At 44.3% G+C, this 19,365-nt stretch overlaps 1 protein-coding gene across 1 annotated transcript; it reads left to right on the top strand.

Annotated features, from left to right (window-relative positions):
* The first annotated feature begins 3,468 nt into the window (after positions 1-3,468).
* Positions 3,469-15,847, top strand: LOC137535293 (zinc finger protein 585A-like). Its single transcript, XM_068257119.1, has 2 exons — positions 3,469-3,571; positions 12,143-15,847. Exons 1-2 carry the CDS (start codon positions 3,508-3,510, stop codon positions 14,728-14,730), a joined length of 2,652 nt encoding a protein of 883 aa, XP_068113220.1. The 5' UTR covers positions 3,469-3,507; the 3' UTR covers positions 14,731-15,847.
* Positions 15,848-19,365: the final 3,518 nt, after the last annotated feature.

The following is a 19,365-nucleotide window of genomic DNA, read 5'->3' as shown; positions in this document are numbered from 1 at the left end:
ACAGGAACCTAATGGATGGCTAATATTTATGCTTGTTTGTTGCATCAAGGAATCCTATTGCAGTTGTGCTGCTTATATGTGTTACCTTTGCACTGAAAGCTCTCATTGGTGTACTTTTTTGAACTTCTGCATAACTGCAAATACTTATATTGGGAACTAATTGTGTGAAGCTGCAACAAAAAGTCACCATATCTACCTTTAAATCCTTACGCTGGATGGACTCTGACGAAATTAATGATTTATTGATATATGGTGCTTATTGGAGTATGTCACAGGACTATCGTATGGCAATTGCCTTGGGTACATTACAATGCATGGATCCTCTCTTTTTCTATTCTATGAATGATTGTTTATTGATCATATTGGTCGTACCCAGTTATCCTCTGTGAGTGGTTATAATCCTTGAAATTGATTGATACTTATTGGATTACCTCCTTATGTGATGGCTGGGTGCTCCCGGTATGACTTGTCCACCTGGACACAGAATCTCCTATTCTCTGTGGGATTTATTTCACTGGTGTCTAGGAACCAATGAATATTATTCATAGTGAGTTACTGTACTTTACCTTTGTACTTCCAAGAGTTTTCTGTCGACAACTATTATATTTAATATTTTAGTGTCAGATTACATTGTCAGTAATTTTTACAATTTTAGGTGTTGGTATATGATTATGCAAATAAATCGTGCAGTTTTTGAACATCATATGCTGGTTTGTTCTTTCTTCCCTTTTTTAACATAATTTATGAACCTCCCAAAGGGGGAGGTTCATTTTGATTTTTTTTTCCATAAATGAGGTTTCCTTTAATACTGGGGCTACATCTGCTACCTACACAGGGGGGCACAACTGGAGGACTCTTCGCCTCTAGTGCTGGGGAACCTTGTCCCAGCCCTGCACACAGCTGACTGAAGAGGTGAGGAGGATTTTGGGAGGTCATGTGACATTATTGTTGGTCTTTCTATACAGAGTTTTCCTCCAATAAAGTCCGGTGATCATGTGACCATCACGGTTCCCCCACCTCAACCCCTGATATCTGAGAGACACAACAAGCAGAAGATTCTGAAAATCCCCAGGAAGGTGATGGAGCTGCTGACAGGAGAGGTGAGCAGTGCTGGGAATTATGGGATATTATCCAGTAACAGCAAGGGTTGTGTCTGGGTGCTAACAGTATCGTTGTATGTGACAGGCTACTAAAAGGGATCAGGATGTTACTGTCTGTTCCTCCATGGAGGATTGTCAGTATATAGAAGGACACAGGGACCTCTACAAGGACACCATGATGGAGAATCAGCCCCTCCTCACATCACCAGGTAAGAGAGGAGAATTGCATGTCTTGTAAAGAACAGTGCAGACTGACATCCCCTCCATCAATTGATAAACACATGGAGACCATCTACAGGTGAAAGTCCATTTTTTTTCCCAGTAATTCAACTTAACCTATTGGGGACCGGCTGCCTAACCCCCTTAAGGACCAGGCGTTTTTGCATGGAAGGGGGAAGCGCATTTGGGGGATCAGGTAGCCGGATCCCCAGTGCTGCGTGCTGGGCATGGTGTCCCCCTTTAAGCCAGATGTCCCCCCTTTCGCTGGCAGCCTTCTCTCACCTTCCAGGCTCCAGCGATGAGCCGCAGTGGACCCCTCTTCTCCGGCCGGCATCTCTGCTCCTGCTGCCGCTCAGCTCCCGGGTCGTGGCTTGATGGCGTCATCAAGCCGGGACCTGGCGCTGATGTCAGAGGGAGCAGAGATGCCATCCAGAGCATAGGGGGTCGCCGATCGTCACAGGAACATTAGGGAGGTGAGTGGATCCTCTTCTTTCCCCCCTACCACCGAAGCACTGTTAGTGATCATTACGATCCACTGCGATCGTAGTGATGACGTGATCAGCAGCCATACACAATGGTTGCTGATCACTCAGGAGAGATGTCAGATGTCGTATGACAGCTTAATCTCCCCTCTCAGGTGTGCACAATCGCGTCGGGAGCAAAAACGGCGGGTGGCATAGAGATACGCCGCATCAGGCTAGAACAGCCGCAAGTGTGGCTACTATCAACGGTCCCCAAAAGGTTAGAAGGTGAAACTAATATATGAAATAGAAACCCTTTGCAGGTGTTTTGGATTTATTTGGATTAATTAGCTGATTAGAGTCTGACACTTTGAGCCTAGAATATTGAGTATTTTCTCGATATTCTAATGGTCTGAGATTTTGATTTTAGGGTTTTCATGAGCTGTAAGCCATAATCATCAAAATTATAACTAATAAAGGTTTGAAATATATTGCTTTGCATATAATGAGTCTATTGCATATATTAGTTTCACCTTTTAAGTTGAATTACTAAAATAAATGAAGTTTTGCAAAAAATCTAATTTTGAGTTTCACATGTATTCAGTCAGTGTGTTTGTTTCCTGCAGATGGATCCAGTAATTCACCAAAGAGATGTACAGGTCCTCTTTATTCCCAGGATTGTCAACAGGAAGACCCCACCATCCCCCACCATTATCAGGTAGGTGGGGCTGAGGGTCCCCAGAGACACCAAACCATGACACATTCTTTCTTCCTGTGTATGCTGTTATCTGTGTTCACATTTTACAGTATCTCTCACTTTGTGCACTTAGGGTGGAGAACTTATACATGGAAGTGCTGTGGTTAAAGAGGAAGGAGAAGAGACATATGTGAGGAGTGATCAGCAGTCTATGGAGGAGGGTGACATGATGAGGACAAGTAAAGAGGAAGAAGAAGAGACATATGTGAGGAGTGATCAGCAGTCTATGGAGGAGGGTGACATGATGAGGACAAGTAAAGAGGAAGAAGAAGAGACATATGTGAGGAGTGATCAGCAGTCTGTGGAGGAGGGTGACATGATGAGGACAATTAAAGAGGAAGAAGAAGAGACGTATGTGAGGAGTGATCAGCAGTCTGTGGAGGAGGGTGACATGATGAGGACAAGTAAAGAGGAAGAAGAAGAGACATATGTGAGGAGTGATAAGCAGTCTATAAAGCAGGGTGACATGATGGGGACAATTAAAGAGGAAGAAGAAGAGACGTATGTGAGGAGTGATCAGCAGTCTATGGAGGAGGGTGACATGATGAGGACAATTAAAAAAGAAGAAGAGACGTATGTGAGGAGTGATCAGCAGTCTATGGAGGAGGGTGACATGATGAGGACAATTAAAAAAGAAGAAGAGACCTATGTGAGGAGTGATCAGCAGTCTATGGAGGAGGGTTACATGATGAGGACAAGTAAAGAGGAAGAAGAAGAGACATATGTGAGGAGTGATCAGCAGTCTATGGAGGAGGGTTACATGATGAGGACAAGTAAAGAGGAAGGAGAAGAGACATATGTGAGGAGTGATCAGCAGTCTATGGAGGAGGGTGACATGATGAGGACAAGTAAAGAGGAAGAAGAAGAGACATATGTGAGGAGTGATCAGCAGTCTATGGAGGAGGGTGACATGATGAGGACAAGTAAAGAGGAAGAAGAAGAGACATATGTGAGGAGTGATCAGCAGTCTATGGAGGAGGGTGACATGATGAGGACAAGTAAAGAGGAGGACACTGTTACAGAGGACAGAACAGGTGAGTAATCAGCAGTAAATATAGAGTAATGTGTATCTATGTTGCTGTTATTAATGTCACTGCTCACAGACTGGCCATATCAGGGGTTATGCTATGTGCTCCTGTTAGATTTTTGCCATCTATAACTATCATTCATGAATATATATGATGATAGCGTTCTAACAATAACAATACAGACACCCTGAGGAAAAGAAAGGTCTCTTTATTCTCTCACACTGGGCTGCCCTGTTTTCCTCTGAGACTTTAGCAGGGGCCTTTTGCTAGTGTCAGCAGCGCTGATTAACCTAATACAGTGTTACATTTCTGCTAATTAGTTCCAGCGCTGATGCCCTTATGTCATTGTTCAGCCACCTTTGTGCAATCCCTGGTTGCTTAGCAACCAAAAGAGGGGGGGGGGTGGAAGAAAGCTCTCCTATTTTGCATTAATTCTATGTATTTATAAGTTGCACAAGGGGTTGCGCTTACATGGGTTTAAAAAGAAACATGCATGTTTGGGGCCGCCCACGTCTGCTGCATCCATTCCAAGGTCTGTCCGGGACCTGGCATTGCGATAGTGTCTCTCTGGCATGTGGCTCCGGGAGGTGTGGGAGAAGCAGGGGGCGTGTCTGCTTCACGTCAGTGCCATTACATCCAGTGTTCTCCCTAGAGCCTTTTACCAGGGCGGGCCGCCCGGATGAAATCCATGAGTGCCCAGGTAAAATTATTCCTGCACTGTGCATTTATTAGTGATCAGCGGTGGCTGTATCATTGCAGCCAGCCGCTGTCAATCAGGGACGCTATCTCCACCCTCCTCCTCAGCTCCCAGCAGTTGTGTGGAGGGAGGGGGGAGGAATACAGGTGACGTCACACGCAGCTCATATGAGCTGAAGATCGGGGAGGAAGCACGGCTCTGTACTTGTGGAAGAGGAATGTACGGCCACTCAGCCAGACACTGTCCTCCTCCTCTCCCTGCAGCTCATATGAGCTGAAGATATTAGGAGATAACACGCAGCTCTGATCTTTATGGCATGTCCAGCCAGACGCTCTCCTCCTCTCCCTGTACTGATCCTGCTGCCAGCCGCAGCGTGTTTGTGTATGTGTGTAAATCTCGCTAGCTGCTAACAATGGAGGAGAGGGGCCTCTAACTCAGCCCCCGCCAGCCAGAACTTTACTATGCTTGACCCTTTGACCTCCTCAATTATCCTGTCCTGCCACTGCTTTCCCCAGCCCTGATTGATGCCAGAAGTGAGTGGGGGGTTTAAAAATGAAATTACCAAGATTTTTTTTCCATGTTTCCTATATACCTGGGTGGTGTAAGAGGGGATATCTGGGGCCATAGCATGATATTGATAAGCTACCTGCTTATCAATATCCTGCTATGGCCCAGAAATCCTCTTCTCCACACTGGGACCACCCATGTATATAGAAAAAGCTGGTAGTTTCATTGTCAAATAAGCAGAAGGGTAGTTAGAACTTTAAAGGACACTTTAACTGTTAAAGGAAAATGGCTAGTTAATTACCTGGGGCTTCTTCCAGCCCCTTAAGTTGTTCTTGTCCTTTGGCGTCATTTTGCACCGCTTTGTTCCTCTCTGAAAGCTGCATTCGTGGCCACGTCACTCACCTCCTCCATCACATTCCTGTGACCAGTAGCATTTTGCACTTGCGCGGTAACTAAAAATTGCTACTGCACATGGGCAAAGCACTCCTGGCCACAGGAGCATGGTCGAGGAGGTGCGGGGCTAAGGAACAGAGCAGCATGGAATGGCGGTGAGGGAGCAGGAGGACTTCAGGGGGCAAGAAGAAGCCCCAGGTAAGTAACTAGCCTAATTTTTCTTCGGTTAAGTATCCTTTTAAGATATTCTAGTACAAAAGACAAAGCCTAGCCTGTCAACTTATTGGGGGGGGGGGGGGGGGGCTATTCCCCACCTTGTTGCACCATGCATAACCTTCCCCCACCTGGCTACTTTTTCATACCACCCGGCTGGAAAAAAAATTCTGGGGAGAACACTGACATCACTACCAGTTTTGGCGATACCACGCTTTCTTCAGGTGACGTATCGGCTGTGGGGCACTGGCTATGTAGTCTCTGTCTCAGACTACTTAGCATAAGGGGCGGGGAGATGCCAATGCGCTAAGGAGGAAGTTAGTGTTATGTAATAAAAAAAACTCAGGCGGCACCTGTCCACACTTACAGATACAAAAGCAATTGAGAGTGGCTATTACTTAACCACCCTGGCGTTCTGATAAGATCGCCAGGGCGGCTGCGGGAGAGTTTTTTTTAAATAAAAAAAAAACTATTCCATGCAGCCAACTGAAAGTTGGCTGCATGAAAGCCCACTAGAGGGCGCTCCGGAGGCGTTCTTCCGATCGCCTCCGGCAAGCATAAGTAACAAGGAAGGCTGCAATGAGCAGCCTTCCTTGTTTGGCTTTCCTCGTCGCCATGGCGACGAGCGGAGTGACGTCATGGACGTCAGCCAACGTCCTGACGTCTGCCGCCTCCGATCCAGCTCTTAGCGCTGGCCGGAACTATTTGTTCCGGCTGCGCAGGGCTCAGGCGGCTGGGGGACCCTCTTTCGCCGCTGCTCGCGGCGGATCGCCGCAGAGCGGCGGCGATCAGGCAGCACACGCGGCTGGCAAAGTGCCAGCTGCGTGTGCTGCTTTTTATTTCATCAAAATCGGCCCAGCAGGGCCTGAGCGGCAGCCTCCGGCGGTGTTGGACGAGCTGAGCTCGTCCAGACCGCTCAGGTGGTTAAAAACATATGAATAAATACATATAAATAACGGAATAAGCAAAAATTGATGATAAAACCATCAAATAATTAATTACTTAAGTACCAGCGGTCTCTACCCCTTTAGGACCAGAGACCGCTGGTACCAGAAACACGGAATACCGACAAATCACTGTAATACCCGCCACAACCGCCGTTTCTATGATGGCAGAGTCCTGTGAGCTGGTCAGGAGCTGCTTTCATTGGCCCCTGACAGTGTCTATCAATGTAAGCCAATGGGAGTTGCTTACATTGATATACGGGATTAGGAGCCAATGAAATCGGCTCCTGACCGGCTCACAGGGCTCTGCCTTCATAGAGACAGCAGGGCGAGTGAGCTGCGGCGGGGAGGTAGTGACGTGATTGGTGAGAGTGACGAGTATGCGCAGCAGTGAGTTGAGATCTACACCCTGGCAGCTACAACAGCATCAAAACAGGGCATAGGTTTCCACTAGTGTCATCCTTACATGGTTAAGCCGGAAGTATAAATAAAAAAAATCTCAAAAATAATAATTAAAAATAACCACAAACTAATAATGATAATAATCATAAAACTTTCCACCCACACTATTAAACCACTCTGCAATGCAAAGGAGTGTTTTAAAAAGACCTGCCCTTAAAGCTGTCAGTGGGAGCATGGGCTGAAAGTGACATTGTGCTGTCATTGAATATTTTAGCACCAATCGGGCTCTGATTTATGTGTGCAGCAGCGTACAGGATATGATGCGCTATCTAATTAGGGCTAAAGAATCTAGTTACTTCCCCATCAGCGTAGTGTCCTTGGGCCTGATTCAGAAAGCGGTGCTAACAGTTAGCACGCTGGTGAAAAGCCCTTTATCACGCCTAAACTCAGTTTAGGCATGATAAGTTTAGGCATGATAAGTATAGGTGTGATAAGTTTAAGCACCAACTGGGTTAGCACCGCAGTGCACAGCTGATCAAAAGTTTTGCGCTAGCAAAGTCTGGTGCACTTTGCATAGAGTTTAATGGCGCTGCTTTGCGTGCGGGACTTTGCGCGCGATCTAAACTTATCATGCCTAAACTTATCACGCTTAAACTTATCACACCTAAACTGGCTTTTCACCAGCATGGTGCAATGGTTATCACGCCTAAAGTCTCTAACTGGGTTAGCACCGCTTTGTGAATCGAGCCCCTTGTGTGCTATAGTGCTCTGCATTCAGGCTGCATACTTATGCAGGAATGGATAAATAATAAGCTAATAATATTGATAAAATAAGTAATAAAGATAATAAAGGTGTGGTACTCTGGTACCTGTCTGGTAGAACGTGCAGCAACTGCCCTGCTGTGTGTCCAGTATCTGCAACCAGGGAGACTATCTATGGGATATTCCCTGCCTCTCTACTCTCCCTGGCTTGCTTCATTGCCCCCATGCACCCACTGCCTGACTCCTCCTATCACCTGGGTGTGTCAGGCTTGCTTTAGTGCCCTGCACCCACTGCTTGACTCCTCCCATCACCTCGTTATGTCAGGCTTGCTTTAGTGCCCTGCACCCGTTGCCTGACTCCTCCCATCACCTCGGTATGTCAGGCTTGCTTTAGTGCCCTGCACCCGCTGCTTGACTCCTCCCATCACCTCGTTATGTCAGGCTTGCTTTAGTGCCCTGCACCCGCTGCCTGACTCCTCCCACTACCTAGGTATGTCAGGCTTGCTTTAGTGCCCTGCACCCACTGCCTGACTCCTCCCATCACCTGGGTATGTCAGGCTTGCTTTAGTGACTTGCACCCACAATCCACGACAAACATTTGCCGTTTGTATTTACCGCAAAGCTTATAGGAAGTTCATGTTTGCCCCCATACTTTAACATGTAGCCGTGTTTTGACCCTTCACCCTCAGGTCAGGTGAGGCAGGACAGCCAATTAAGCATTTTTACCATACAAGCCACACACCCCATAAAAGAAACAAACCTGCCAGCCATGTTACAGTCAGACTGGAGTCAGTGTAGGGAGAGCTGTGCTGCTGATTGAGGGACAGAGAGATAGCTTGCTGACACTGTTCTGTGTTATTCAGTGCAGTGTAGCTGCTTCCATAGGTGTTCTGCTCCTTGCAGTTCACCAACTAGGGACTCCAAAAGTCCTTTTGAGGGATGATCCTGCTGTTATTTGTTGCTGTTTGTGGTGTGTAGCTTATATACACCACCTGTTTAGTATAGTGTAGTGTGTGGCTGTGTCACTGTTACAGCCTGTCACTGTGATAAAATAAAGTGATTCAGTGGCTGTATTGTACTGTAAAAATGTTGTCACCTGACATTGTCACACAAAGAGTTTCCCATCACTGTGGAGCTTGTAGTGCAGTGTTAGGCCCACACTGCACAAGCAGCAGATTTTGTGACCGCAGTTACAGGAATATGTCAAATATTTAAAGCCTCTGCTACAGTTGCTGTAAATAACAATTTTTAGGCAGGTAAACACAGTGGCCATTCCAAAGAACTGATTTGAAAGAATGATTTGAGAAATATAGAAACCAAATGCAATTTTTCGTGTTTACACATTTAAAAAAACCCCTTTGTGTAAAATACATGTTATGGGGGAATGTTTCCATTGACCCCCCCGCCGTGCCACTGCTTGAATTTTTGGACAGTTTTGACAACTTTTAAAAGAAAGTGTGGCTGCAAATATGCCCTGATGGCTTTTGAAGTCCACCTGCCATTACAGTCAGTGGGTTCCCCGCGAACATTCGGTTTGTGAACATTTGCAGAAGTGTTTGTGAATAGTCCCTGAACGTTCACTCACAATGTTCGTCCAGCACTAGTTTGGAGATGAATGCTGTGCCCATTGCAGTGACAGGAATCAGACGTGACATAGGTAGCCATGACAACGATAGAAAGTCACAGCACATGTTACATCACATCCGCTGTGACTGTCCTCCTGTTACTCCAGCTCACATTTACACATTGCCCAACAAGCTCATGTTGAATCAGAACTCCTAGGAGTGTGTAAGGGGCTAAAAAGGACCAAAAAGCTCTCTCACTAAAATGCTATGCTAAACAGAAATTTGCCTAATCAAAACAGAAAGTATTTGGCATTATTCAGGTTGGAGTGAGCATATGAGGTTTCCCACAATGCACCACTGCTGAATATGCAAATCATCCTTTTTTTGTCCCTGAAAGCTGAAACAAGCTGACACATCATTGCATTCCAGCAGTTCTGGAGGTATGTTTAGCTTTCAGGGATGATTTGCATATTCAGCAGTGATGCATTGTGGGAGACATCATAAGCTCACTCCAACCTGAATAATCGCAAATACCTTCTGTATTGAGAAGATAAATGTATGTTGCAGCTCAGATATGACCAGCTTAAGAGCTTCTTATGGCAGAACCTGTGTCACATGATTACACAAAATAAGGTAAGGGTTTTTTTTTTAAAGGGGGTAGCATTGAAGGAGGAAGAGGAAGCACAACTCTATGGAGAATTACTAATGAATTAATTTAATAAAAACCAGGTCATGTCAGGTTTGTTAAAAAGGTGGAGGGGGTTTCCCAAAATTTTTTTGGGGGGAGGGGGCAGTGATTTGTAGTCACACCCTTTCCCCGCCCCCACTGATCTGTCCAACAGGAGCTGCAATGTGCAGCAGTTTGGTTCCTCGTTGGACAGAAGGCTGGGAGTAGAGATATGGCTATACTGTATATATGTATGTATTTATATCCAGCTACAGAAGTATTAGTGGTTTTGGGTTTCCATGACATAAATGGATAATTCCTCTACCTCGCAGCTCCTATAACTCAGTGTTGTGTAACGTCACAATATCATTATTTACACAAATGGGAACAAGAGAATGAAAAACGTACATTACAAGGGGCATATGAGTGACGGGAGGATACAATGGTAATAAGAATGTGTAAGTGACACCACATTGCTCTACAAACATAACACAGATCTCTTGCTATAAGTACATATAGGTCTGTTGTCACAAGAGTAACACATTGCTTCCATTGTCTCATCAAGTTGTACTTTTTTTTGTGCCTGTGCGTGTATCTGTGCGTGTGTCTGTGTGCGTGTGTCTGTGCGTGTGTCCGTGTCTGTGTGCGTGTTTGTGCGTGTGTCTGTGCGTGGTGTCCAGCATAGGGCAGTGTGCAGATAAATGTTGAGCCGTGGGTTGCACAGTTTTGCTTCCGTGGTTGCTGAGGGGGGGGGGGGGGCGTCTTGTACGCGGGAGGATGCGGTACTTTCCTTCTTCTTTGGTCTGTTTCTCTTTTCCCCTTCTTTATCTAATTTTATGAAATAATTAAATTTGATTGGCAAATTCTGATTAGCAAATATGATAAGACTTTATGTCCAACACCAAGAGCCTGGTGATGAAGCCTATCAATATGGTTGGGCCTTCAAAACTGTGGCTAGGCTCTGAGCTATTAAAAAAAAAAAATTGTACAATTTACTGCTTTTAAATGTGTGGCCAATGCTCTGTGTGTAGGGAGGTCAGTGAGATGCAAATAACTGTACTTGTATGCAAATGTCATGCAAATTGTATGCAGCTAATAACATTTCTCAGGAAATTCATTTCATTGTCCAAATGCCAAGATACAGAAAATTTGTATGGATGCAACGTTATGTGATTGGCACAACTTTCTGCAGTTCTATAATAACTGATAACTAGCAATGGTCAGTGACATGCCAATAACTCTGAGGTGGTAGAAATGATAATGAAGACCATGTAGGAGACCAATAAGCAAGGCATATACCCCAAGCAACAAAAAACCCTACTAGATATAACAATTTTAAAATATCAAAAACATTTTATTTATCAAAAAAGACAAACGCACATAGTGTATAAAAAGGGGATTGATGTTGGTTGATCAGACCACCCACTCCACACACATACATTCCCCTCACTCACACTAAACCCCTGAAAGCACCAAAGATTGGTTGGAAGAGATAAAGTTCCACAGAAGTCCCTGCAGGGACAGGACATTTCTATAGAGTTAGTTATAGTATCTCATATGTACAAGATTGGCCAAAAGTTCATATGTGCCTCACAGTATCCGTACCAGGCTGCAGACAATCAAGATTAGGTTGCAGTCTATGCAGTTCAGAAAAGCATAAAGCAACAGGCAGAGCACAAAACAGTGAAGCATACGGTTAAATGCGACTGAGCAAAGGTTGATGACAAGCCCAGGTTAAAGTTGCAAAACCCCATATGGATAATCGTCACTAAGGACCCTCGGTACAGCCTTCCATCAACTCAATGATAGTAAATGGGGTAATTCATGATCCACTGACAAGTGACTTGGAGCGGCAGACACTGCATGCAGCAATAACAGAGTCTCCATGAAGAGTAGGCATAAAGCACATCAAACCAATATCAGAGAAAGCTGCATACAGTACCAGTGTCCCAGTGTCTTGCCTGCTCCACTCAGAACAATGTATTCAGAGGAGGTGGTCACATCGCTGTCTGCATGAGGATGCTGCAAAGCCAAAGTGTGTAGCCTCATATAGTTCACCTTAGTCAGCTCCGTTTGGCATCAAGATGTCAGTGATGCAACCGGGGGGGGGGGGGGGTTCTGAAGTGCTGCCCTAGCGCGAGGGGTGGGTGCAGTAGTCGACAGGTGTCAGAGCCATCAGACGCCAGACCACGTTGTCCTTGACATGTTTCGCCAGACTTCTGGCTTTTTCCAAAGGGGGTGTGGTGATCAAAAATGATATGCTAATTATATGCAGAGCAATGCAGATGCTGCATTTGGACCTTTTATAATCTGCATCATCTTTGCACCATTTTGGAATTATCAGCAGCTCACTGACCATCCCGAATGATAATTGTTCCTCCCCTCAGAATTCTCTAACAGGAAGTGATGATGTTTCTCTATTTGCAGGGCGGAGTCCCGGCATCAGGAACCTCTCAGAGACTCGTCTCTCTGTATCCACAGACTGTACAATGGATGATGATGTCACTAGACAAGAGTCTCCTGCAGATATCCTGGCTACCCCAAATATTCCCCCAGACTCCCCTCACCTGTTCAATCCTGCGGGGGCTCATACCCAGCACAGCTCTCCCCCTGCTGGTGGATCGTATTCCTGTTCCACTAGTGGGAAAGTTTTTGTAAGGAAATCACATCTTGTCATTCATGAGAGTTCTCACACAGGTGAGAAGCCCTTTTTATGTGCTGAGTGTGGGAAATGTTTTGGAGAGAAAGAAAGCCTTGTCAAACATGAGAGATCTCACACTGGTAAGAGGCCCTATTCATGTGCTGAGTGTGGGAAATGTTTTGGGCGGAAAGAAAACCTTGTCCAACATGAGAGAGCTCACTCTGGTGAGAAACCCTATACATCTGCTGAGTGTGGGAAATGTTTTGGGCTGAAAGAAAACCTTGTCATACATGAGAGATCTCACACTGGTGAGAAGCCCTATTCCTGTGCTGAGTGTGGGAAATGTTTTGGAGAGAAAGGATGCCTTGTCATACATGAGAGATCTCACACTGGTGAGAAGCCCTATTCATGTGCAGAGTGTGGGAAATGTTTTGGAGAGAAAGGAAGCCTTATCAGACATGAGAGATCTCACACTGGTGAGAAGCCCTATTCATGTGCTGAGTGTGGGAAATGTTTTGGGCAGAAAGGAAACCTTGTCAAACATGAGAGATCTCACACTGGTGAGAAGCCCTATTCCTGTGCTGAGTGTGGGAAATGTTTTGGAGAGAAAGGAAGCCTTATCAGACATGAGAGATCTCACACTGGTGAGAAGCCCTATTCATGTGCTGAGTGTGGGAAATGTTTTGGGCAGAAAGGAAACCTTGTCAAACATGAGAGGTCTCACACTGGTGAGAAGCCCTATTCATGTGCTGAGTGTGGGAAATGTTTTGGGCAGAAAGGAAACCTTGTCAAACATGAGAGGTCTCACACTGGTGAGAAGCCCTATTCATGTGCTGAGTGTGGGAAATGTTTTGGGCTGAAAGAAAACCTTGTCATACATGAGAGATCTCACACTGGTGAGAAGCCCTATTCATGTGCTGAGTGTGGGAAATGTTTTGGGAGGAAAGGGCACCTTTTAACACATGAGAGATCTCACACTGGTGAGAAGCCCTATTCATGTGCTGAGTGTGGGAAATGTTTTGGGAGGAAAGGAAACTTTGTCAAACATGAGAGATCTCACACTGGTGAGAAGCCCTATTCATGTGCTGAGTGTGGGAAATGTTTTGGGCAGAAAGGACACCTTGTCACACATGAGAGATGTCACACTGGCAAGAAGCCCTATTCCTGTGCTGAGTGTGGGAGATGTTTTGAACACAAAGTAAACCTTGTCACACATGAGAGATCTCACACTGGTGAGAAGCCCTATTCCTGTGCTGAGTGTGGGAAATGTTTTAGGCGGAAAAATAACTGTGTCCAACATGAGAGAGCTCACACTGGTGAGAAATCCTATACATGTGCTGAGTGTGGGAAATGTTTTGGACGGAAAGGACACCTTTTAACACATGAGAGATCTCACACTGGTGAGAAGCCCTATTCCTGTGCTGAGTGTGGGAAATGTTTTGGAGAGAGAAGAAGCCTTGTCAGCCATGAGAGATCTCACACAGGTGAGAAGACCTTTTCATGTGCTGAGTGTGGGAAATGTTTTGGAGGGAAAGAAAGTCTTGTCAGACATGAGAGATCTCACACTGGTGAGAAGCCCTATTCATGTGCTGAGTGTGGGAAATGTTTTGGGCAGAAAGGAAACCTTGTCAAACATGAGAGATCTCACACTGGTGAGAAGCCCTATTCCTGTGCTGAGTGTGGGAAATGTTTTGGAGAGAAAGGAAGCCTTGTCCTACATGAGAGATCTCACACTGGTGAGAAGCTCTATTCATGTGATGAGTGTGGGAAATGTTTTGGGCAGAAAGGAGACCTTGTCAAACATGAGAGATCTCACACTGGTGAGAAGCCCTATTCATGTGCTGAGTGTGGGAAATGTTTTGGGCACAAAGGAAACCTTGTCACACATGAGAGATGTCACACTGGTGAGAAGCCCTATTCATGTGCTGAGTGTGGGAAATGTTTTGGGCAGAAAGGAAACCTTGTCAAACATGAGAGATCTCACACTGGTGAGAAGCCCTATGCATGTGCTGAGTGTGGGAAATGTTTTGGGCAGAAAGGAAACCTTGTCAAACATGAGAGATCTCACACTGGTGAGAAGCCCTATTCATGTGCTGAGTGTGGGAAATGTTTTGGGCAGAAAGAAAACCTTATCATACATGAGAGATCTCATACTGGTGAGAAGCCCTATTCATGTGCCGAGTGTGGGAAATGTTTTGTGCAGAAAGGACACCTTGTCACGCATGAGAGATGTCACACTGGCATGAAGTCCTATTCATGTGCTGAGTGTGGGAAATGTTTTGGAGAAAAAGGAAACCTTGTCAAGCATGAGAGATGTCACACTGGTGAGCTGCTCTATTCATGTGCTGAGAGTGAAAAATGTTTTGAGCACTGAAACAAACACAATTGCTAACTTCCAGCTAGAGCAATGTCCTGCCTCTATCTGGCCAGCAGACGCCAGTCAGCCAAACAGGTGTACTGTCATACACCCTTTGCCTGCTGTACCAAATCTAGCAGGAATTACATAAATTAGCATTCAGGTGGGAGGCTTCGGTTGGACGCAATCGTGGATTGCATCATTTACAGGGATGCCCCGTGTAGGCACATCTCCCACACTGCCCCCTCCCTAACCACTCACCTGTCAACAGCATCCTGGAAACTGCAAAAAAAAAAAATTAAAATCACAAACACTGGTCCGCACGACAGCCGGGGGCCCCAGGTCTCTCTCACTAGCTGGGGCTCCCAAACCACCATGCAATACCCAGAGGGAAGTGTGGACAAGCCCTGGGATAGTAAACCTCGTCATACATGAGAGATCTCACACTGGTGAAAAGCCCTATTCCTGTGCTGAGTGCGGAAAATGTTTTGGATGGAAAGGAAATCTCGTTAAACATGAGAGGTCTCACACAGGTGAGAAGCCATATGTATAATGTTTTGAATGTAATTTACTGCTTGTGAGACATTTGTGTTGAGTGTGGGAAATGATTTGGCCATAAGTGTTCTTTTCCAATGTTTCTTTTACTTCTTGCATGTAAAGATGCTGCCATGTGCGCTTTGCACATGGCAGCATCTTTACATTGAATCCTGAGGGCTCTTTCATGCTGATCAGTGTACAGCTGCATTAAACAGCTTTAGGTGTTCCCTCAGTGGCCGCAAGTCTGCACGCTCACCGTGAATCAGGGAGTGTGCGGCGGGTGTGCGATGATGTCATCTGCCGGAAGTTCCATCTGCAACATTTTGAAAAGGGGCATATCATAGAAGAGTACGTGGTTTTGCCAGTACTCTTATTGGAATGGACAGTACCATTGAAACCAGTGTTATTGAGACACTAGATGGCAGCAAAGTGCCAAGATTAGCTTTATCAAATGTGAATTATGCATACAAATGTTAGCATTGGTTTGTGAATACAGATTAACTGCCTAACACGATCATATAGGGAAAAAATCATAGGAGGATATATTGATTAAATAAACAGAATAAATGACTAACAATTTAAAGGCATTTTAGTATACAGCGTAACACACACATATATATATATATATATATATATATATATATATATATATATATATATATATATATATATATATATATATATACACACACACACACACACACGGGCTGCAGCACACCACAGGAAAGCAGTGACAGGGGCTCTTGGTTACGCTTTAACGCACTTAAGCTCACCAACTGCGCCAAAGTGTGCCCAATCTGGTGAGTCCTACTCTACCATGCAAAATGCCAGTTTTTATAAGCAGTCTAGTGGGAACCAATCCAAAAGACCAAGAGTCAACTAAATGCAGCCCCTCTGTATATATATATATATTTCTTATGGAGTCTGGGGACCTCCAGTGCTGCGTGCATGCTTTGCATAGAATTGCATAAAATTTGGTTTGTGCTGCTCACCCCTTGGTATTTATTTATAATTTTCCCCTGTGAGCCTGCATAACCACGCCCACCTCTAGCACAGTTAAGCATATAAATGAGTGCATTGCACATGTTCAGAGAGTTCATTTGGTAGCTAGTGAAAGGTAGGTGTTTTTAATTTCCTTTTTTCCCATTTAGTTGACTCTTGGGTTTTTGGATTAGTTCCCACTAGACTGCTTATAAAAACTGGCATTTTGCATGGTAGAGTAGGACTCACCAGATCGGGGACACTTTGGCGCAGTTAGTGAGCTTAAGCGCGTTAAAGCGTAACCAAGAGCCCCTGTCACTGTTTTCCTGTTGTGTGCTGCAGCCCCTCTGTATTTATATATTTCTTATGGAGTCTTGGGACCTCCAGTGCTGTGTGCATGCTTTGCAATGAATTGCATAAAATGTGGTTTGTGCTGCTCACCCCTTGAGATATATATATATATATATATATATATATATATATATATATATATATATATATATATATATATATATATATATATATATATATATATATACAGGTATATATATAGTAGTCCCCAGTTAACGAATGAGATAGGGGCTGTATGTTCGTTCTTAAGTCGGAACACTGTGCCATCTTCGTCCCCTGTGCCTCCGGTGCCACCCTCTGTGTCACCTCTGCCCTCTGTACCTGCTTGTACAAGTTTAAAAGCCATTTTTTCTTTGATTTTTTTTTTTTTTTTTTATGATTTTCTCAAAAATAATAAGTCCAATTTGACATTTTTTTTTTACTTGTTCCCATGGCAACACAGAATCCGTGCCATTCGTATCGGCGGATTGTTCGTAAGTCTGGGACTACTTGTATATATACATTGATTATTGTGAAGTGGTGACATGATATAATGTAAAACTGTACATTTGTGTATGAATAAAGGGATTATCATTTTCTTATATCATTTTTTGGAAAATAGTTAATAAATAGATGAGGATTAGCTATCTAAATAAGTCAGAATGATCATATTGTTAGTAGTGGTATATGGGTTTAGAGGAGGATCTTGGGAGGTTAGGTGAAGGAATTAGTGTGTGAGAGATTGGGGAAGGGATAAAGGGGGGGGGGGGGGAGAATGGGTGACAGAAAATGAAAAGGAAAAAGGGAGGGGGGAGGGTTGGGGTTTAGAGACAATATGAATTGACAAATGTACTTGTTGGCCAAAAAACTGAGGGCAATGTCACTGGTAGTAATTGCTTAATAGTTATGTTTGAGGCATTTGTTCAATCCTTCTGGTTTTGGTGTTCTGAGTTTAAAGATCCACAACATTTCCCTCGCCCGCAGGCGGTTCATGCATTCTGTGGGGAAAGGTTGTCTGGTATATATTTAACAGTTGTGAATATACAAAGTTTTTCGGGTCTGAATTATGGAATTCTGCAAAGTGTCTTGAAAGACTGTTTGGCGTCTGCTTTTTGGATATTCCTCCTATGTTGTCCTATACGGGCTCTGATTTGTTGACTTGTTCTACCGACATATTGCTTATTACAAGGGCAGGTTATGAGGTAAATGATATGTGTGGCATTGCAACTGAAAGACTGGTGGATATTGAATGTGTCCTGGGTAGCTGTGCATATAAATGAAAGGCTACCATATAATCACAAGCTAAGCATTTAGGCAAGTGGCATTGTTCAATACTGGGAGAGGTGTTATGAATGGGTGCATGAGAGGCAAGAACTCGGAGTTTATGGGGGCTACTATGTTTTTCAAAGTTTTCACTTTTCTAAAGACCAGTTTGGGCTTCTGATCCAGGTTGGGACAAAGATAAGGGTCCATGAGTAGGCTTGTCCAATGTTTATTAATAACTGACCTCATACTGTTATGGTTTGAGCAAAAACGAGTGATGAAAGAGGGTTGTGAGTCAGTAACGTGTTAATCTCTTACTCGTGTGACTAAGAGAGATTTTTGGTCTAGGAGCCTTGCTCGTTTCCTAGCGGGATTTAGGAAAGGACCATTCCAAAAATGTTTGCTCGAAGGTGTCTGCTTGGATGCCAAATGTGGATGGCTCTGAGCATTTTTTGCATATGCGCCTAAACTGGCCAAATGGGATATTAGTTTTCCAGGGTTTATGATGCGAACTCTTGAAATGGGCGTATAAGTTCGCATCCCACCCTTTTGAAAAAAGTTTTAGATTTCACTGTATTTTGTTCTATGTATAGTGTTATGTACATAAATCGATGGTGTATGGGTCAGTGCTCATGGTAAATGAAAGGCCGCAGTCGTTATTATTGATGGAATCGACAAAATAGTGGATAGTATCAATTTTTCACTCCCAGATTAATATGTCATCTATGTATCGCCAGTATTTGATTATGTTTTGTCTCCTCGTACCTTTTACTACAGGGTGTCAAGACACTCCATTACACTACTTATCTTGTCTCGCTGGTTTGACGAGACAGCGAACCTCCTCTGTCATTTGTTGGCCACTCGCCAAGTACTGTACAGTGAACAGTTATTGAATTTAGCGACAATTGAAGCCAGATGAATTTACAGATTGGGTATTTCGAGCCCATCGGGCCTCAGTGAGCGTTTTACATATACCCCATTTTTGCAATCCAATCATAATCGTGTGTGTGCGGGACTTAGGCAAGAACAAATGTGAATCTGGGAGGTTACCCCTATATAAGGAATGCAGGTATTAAATAATGGATAGTATTGGTTATAAACCTAGTTCAGTACTCCGATACGATTCAACAATGTTTATATTTACATGCATGTTATATTCTGATCCTCACCACATGTCCCTATAGCCATGCTCTTCATAACATTCCTGTTGGCAATAATATTGGGATGTCCCTGTTACATTTCGGTACTACCTGATATTGTGCCCGGATTGGATGTGTATGGACCCCACACCTGTTACATTGAACCCAAGAGGTGACAGTTTGGATCAGTAACTGAAACAACCTATAGCCAGATGGATTTACAGATTGGGCACACTGAGTCCATCAAGCTTTGCATGAGGAGTTTTATATTAATCCACGCATAATTGTATGTGTGTGGGATCTAGGCGAGAATACATTTTACATCGGAGGATATATCTCTATAAAGTACGTAGGCTTAAATTATGGACAGTATTGGTTATAAACCTAGTCCGTAAATCCTTGT

Source organism: Hyperolius riggenbachi, chromosome 10 (genome assembly GCF_040937935.1).
Source record: "Hyperolius riggenbachi isolate aHypRig1 chromosome 10, aHypRig1.pri, whole genome shotgun sequence".
NCBI lineage: Eukaryota > Metazoa > Chordata > Amphibia > Anura > Hyperoliidae > Hyperolius > Hyperolius riggenbachi.
This window is presented reverse-complemented; position numbering and strand designations above follow the sequence as displayed.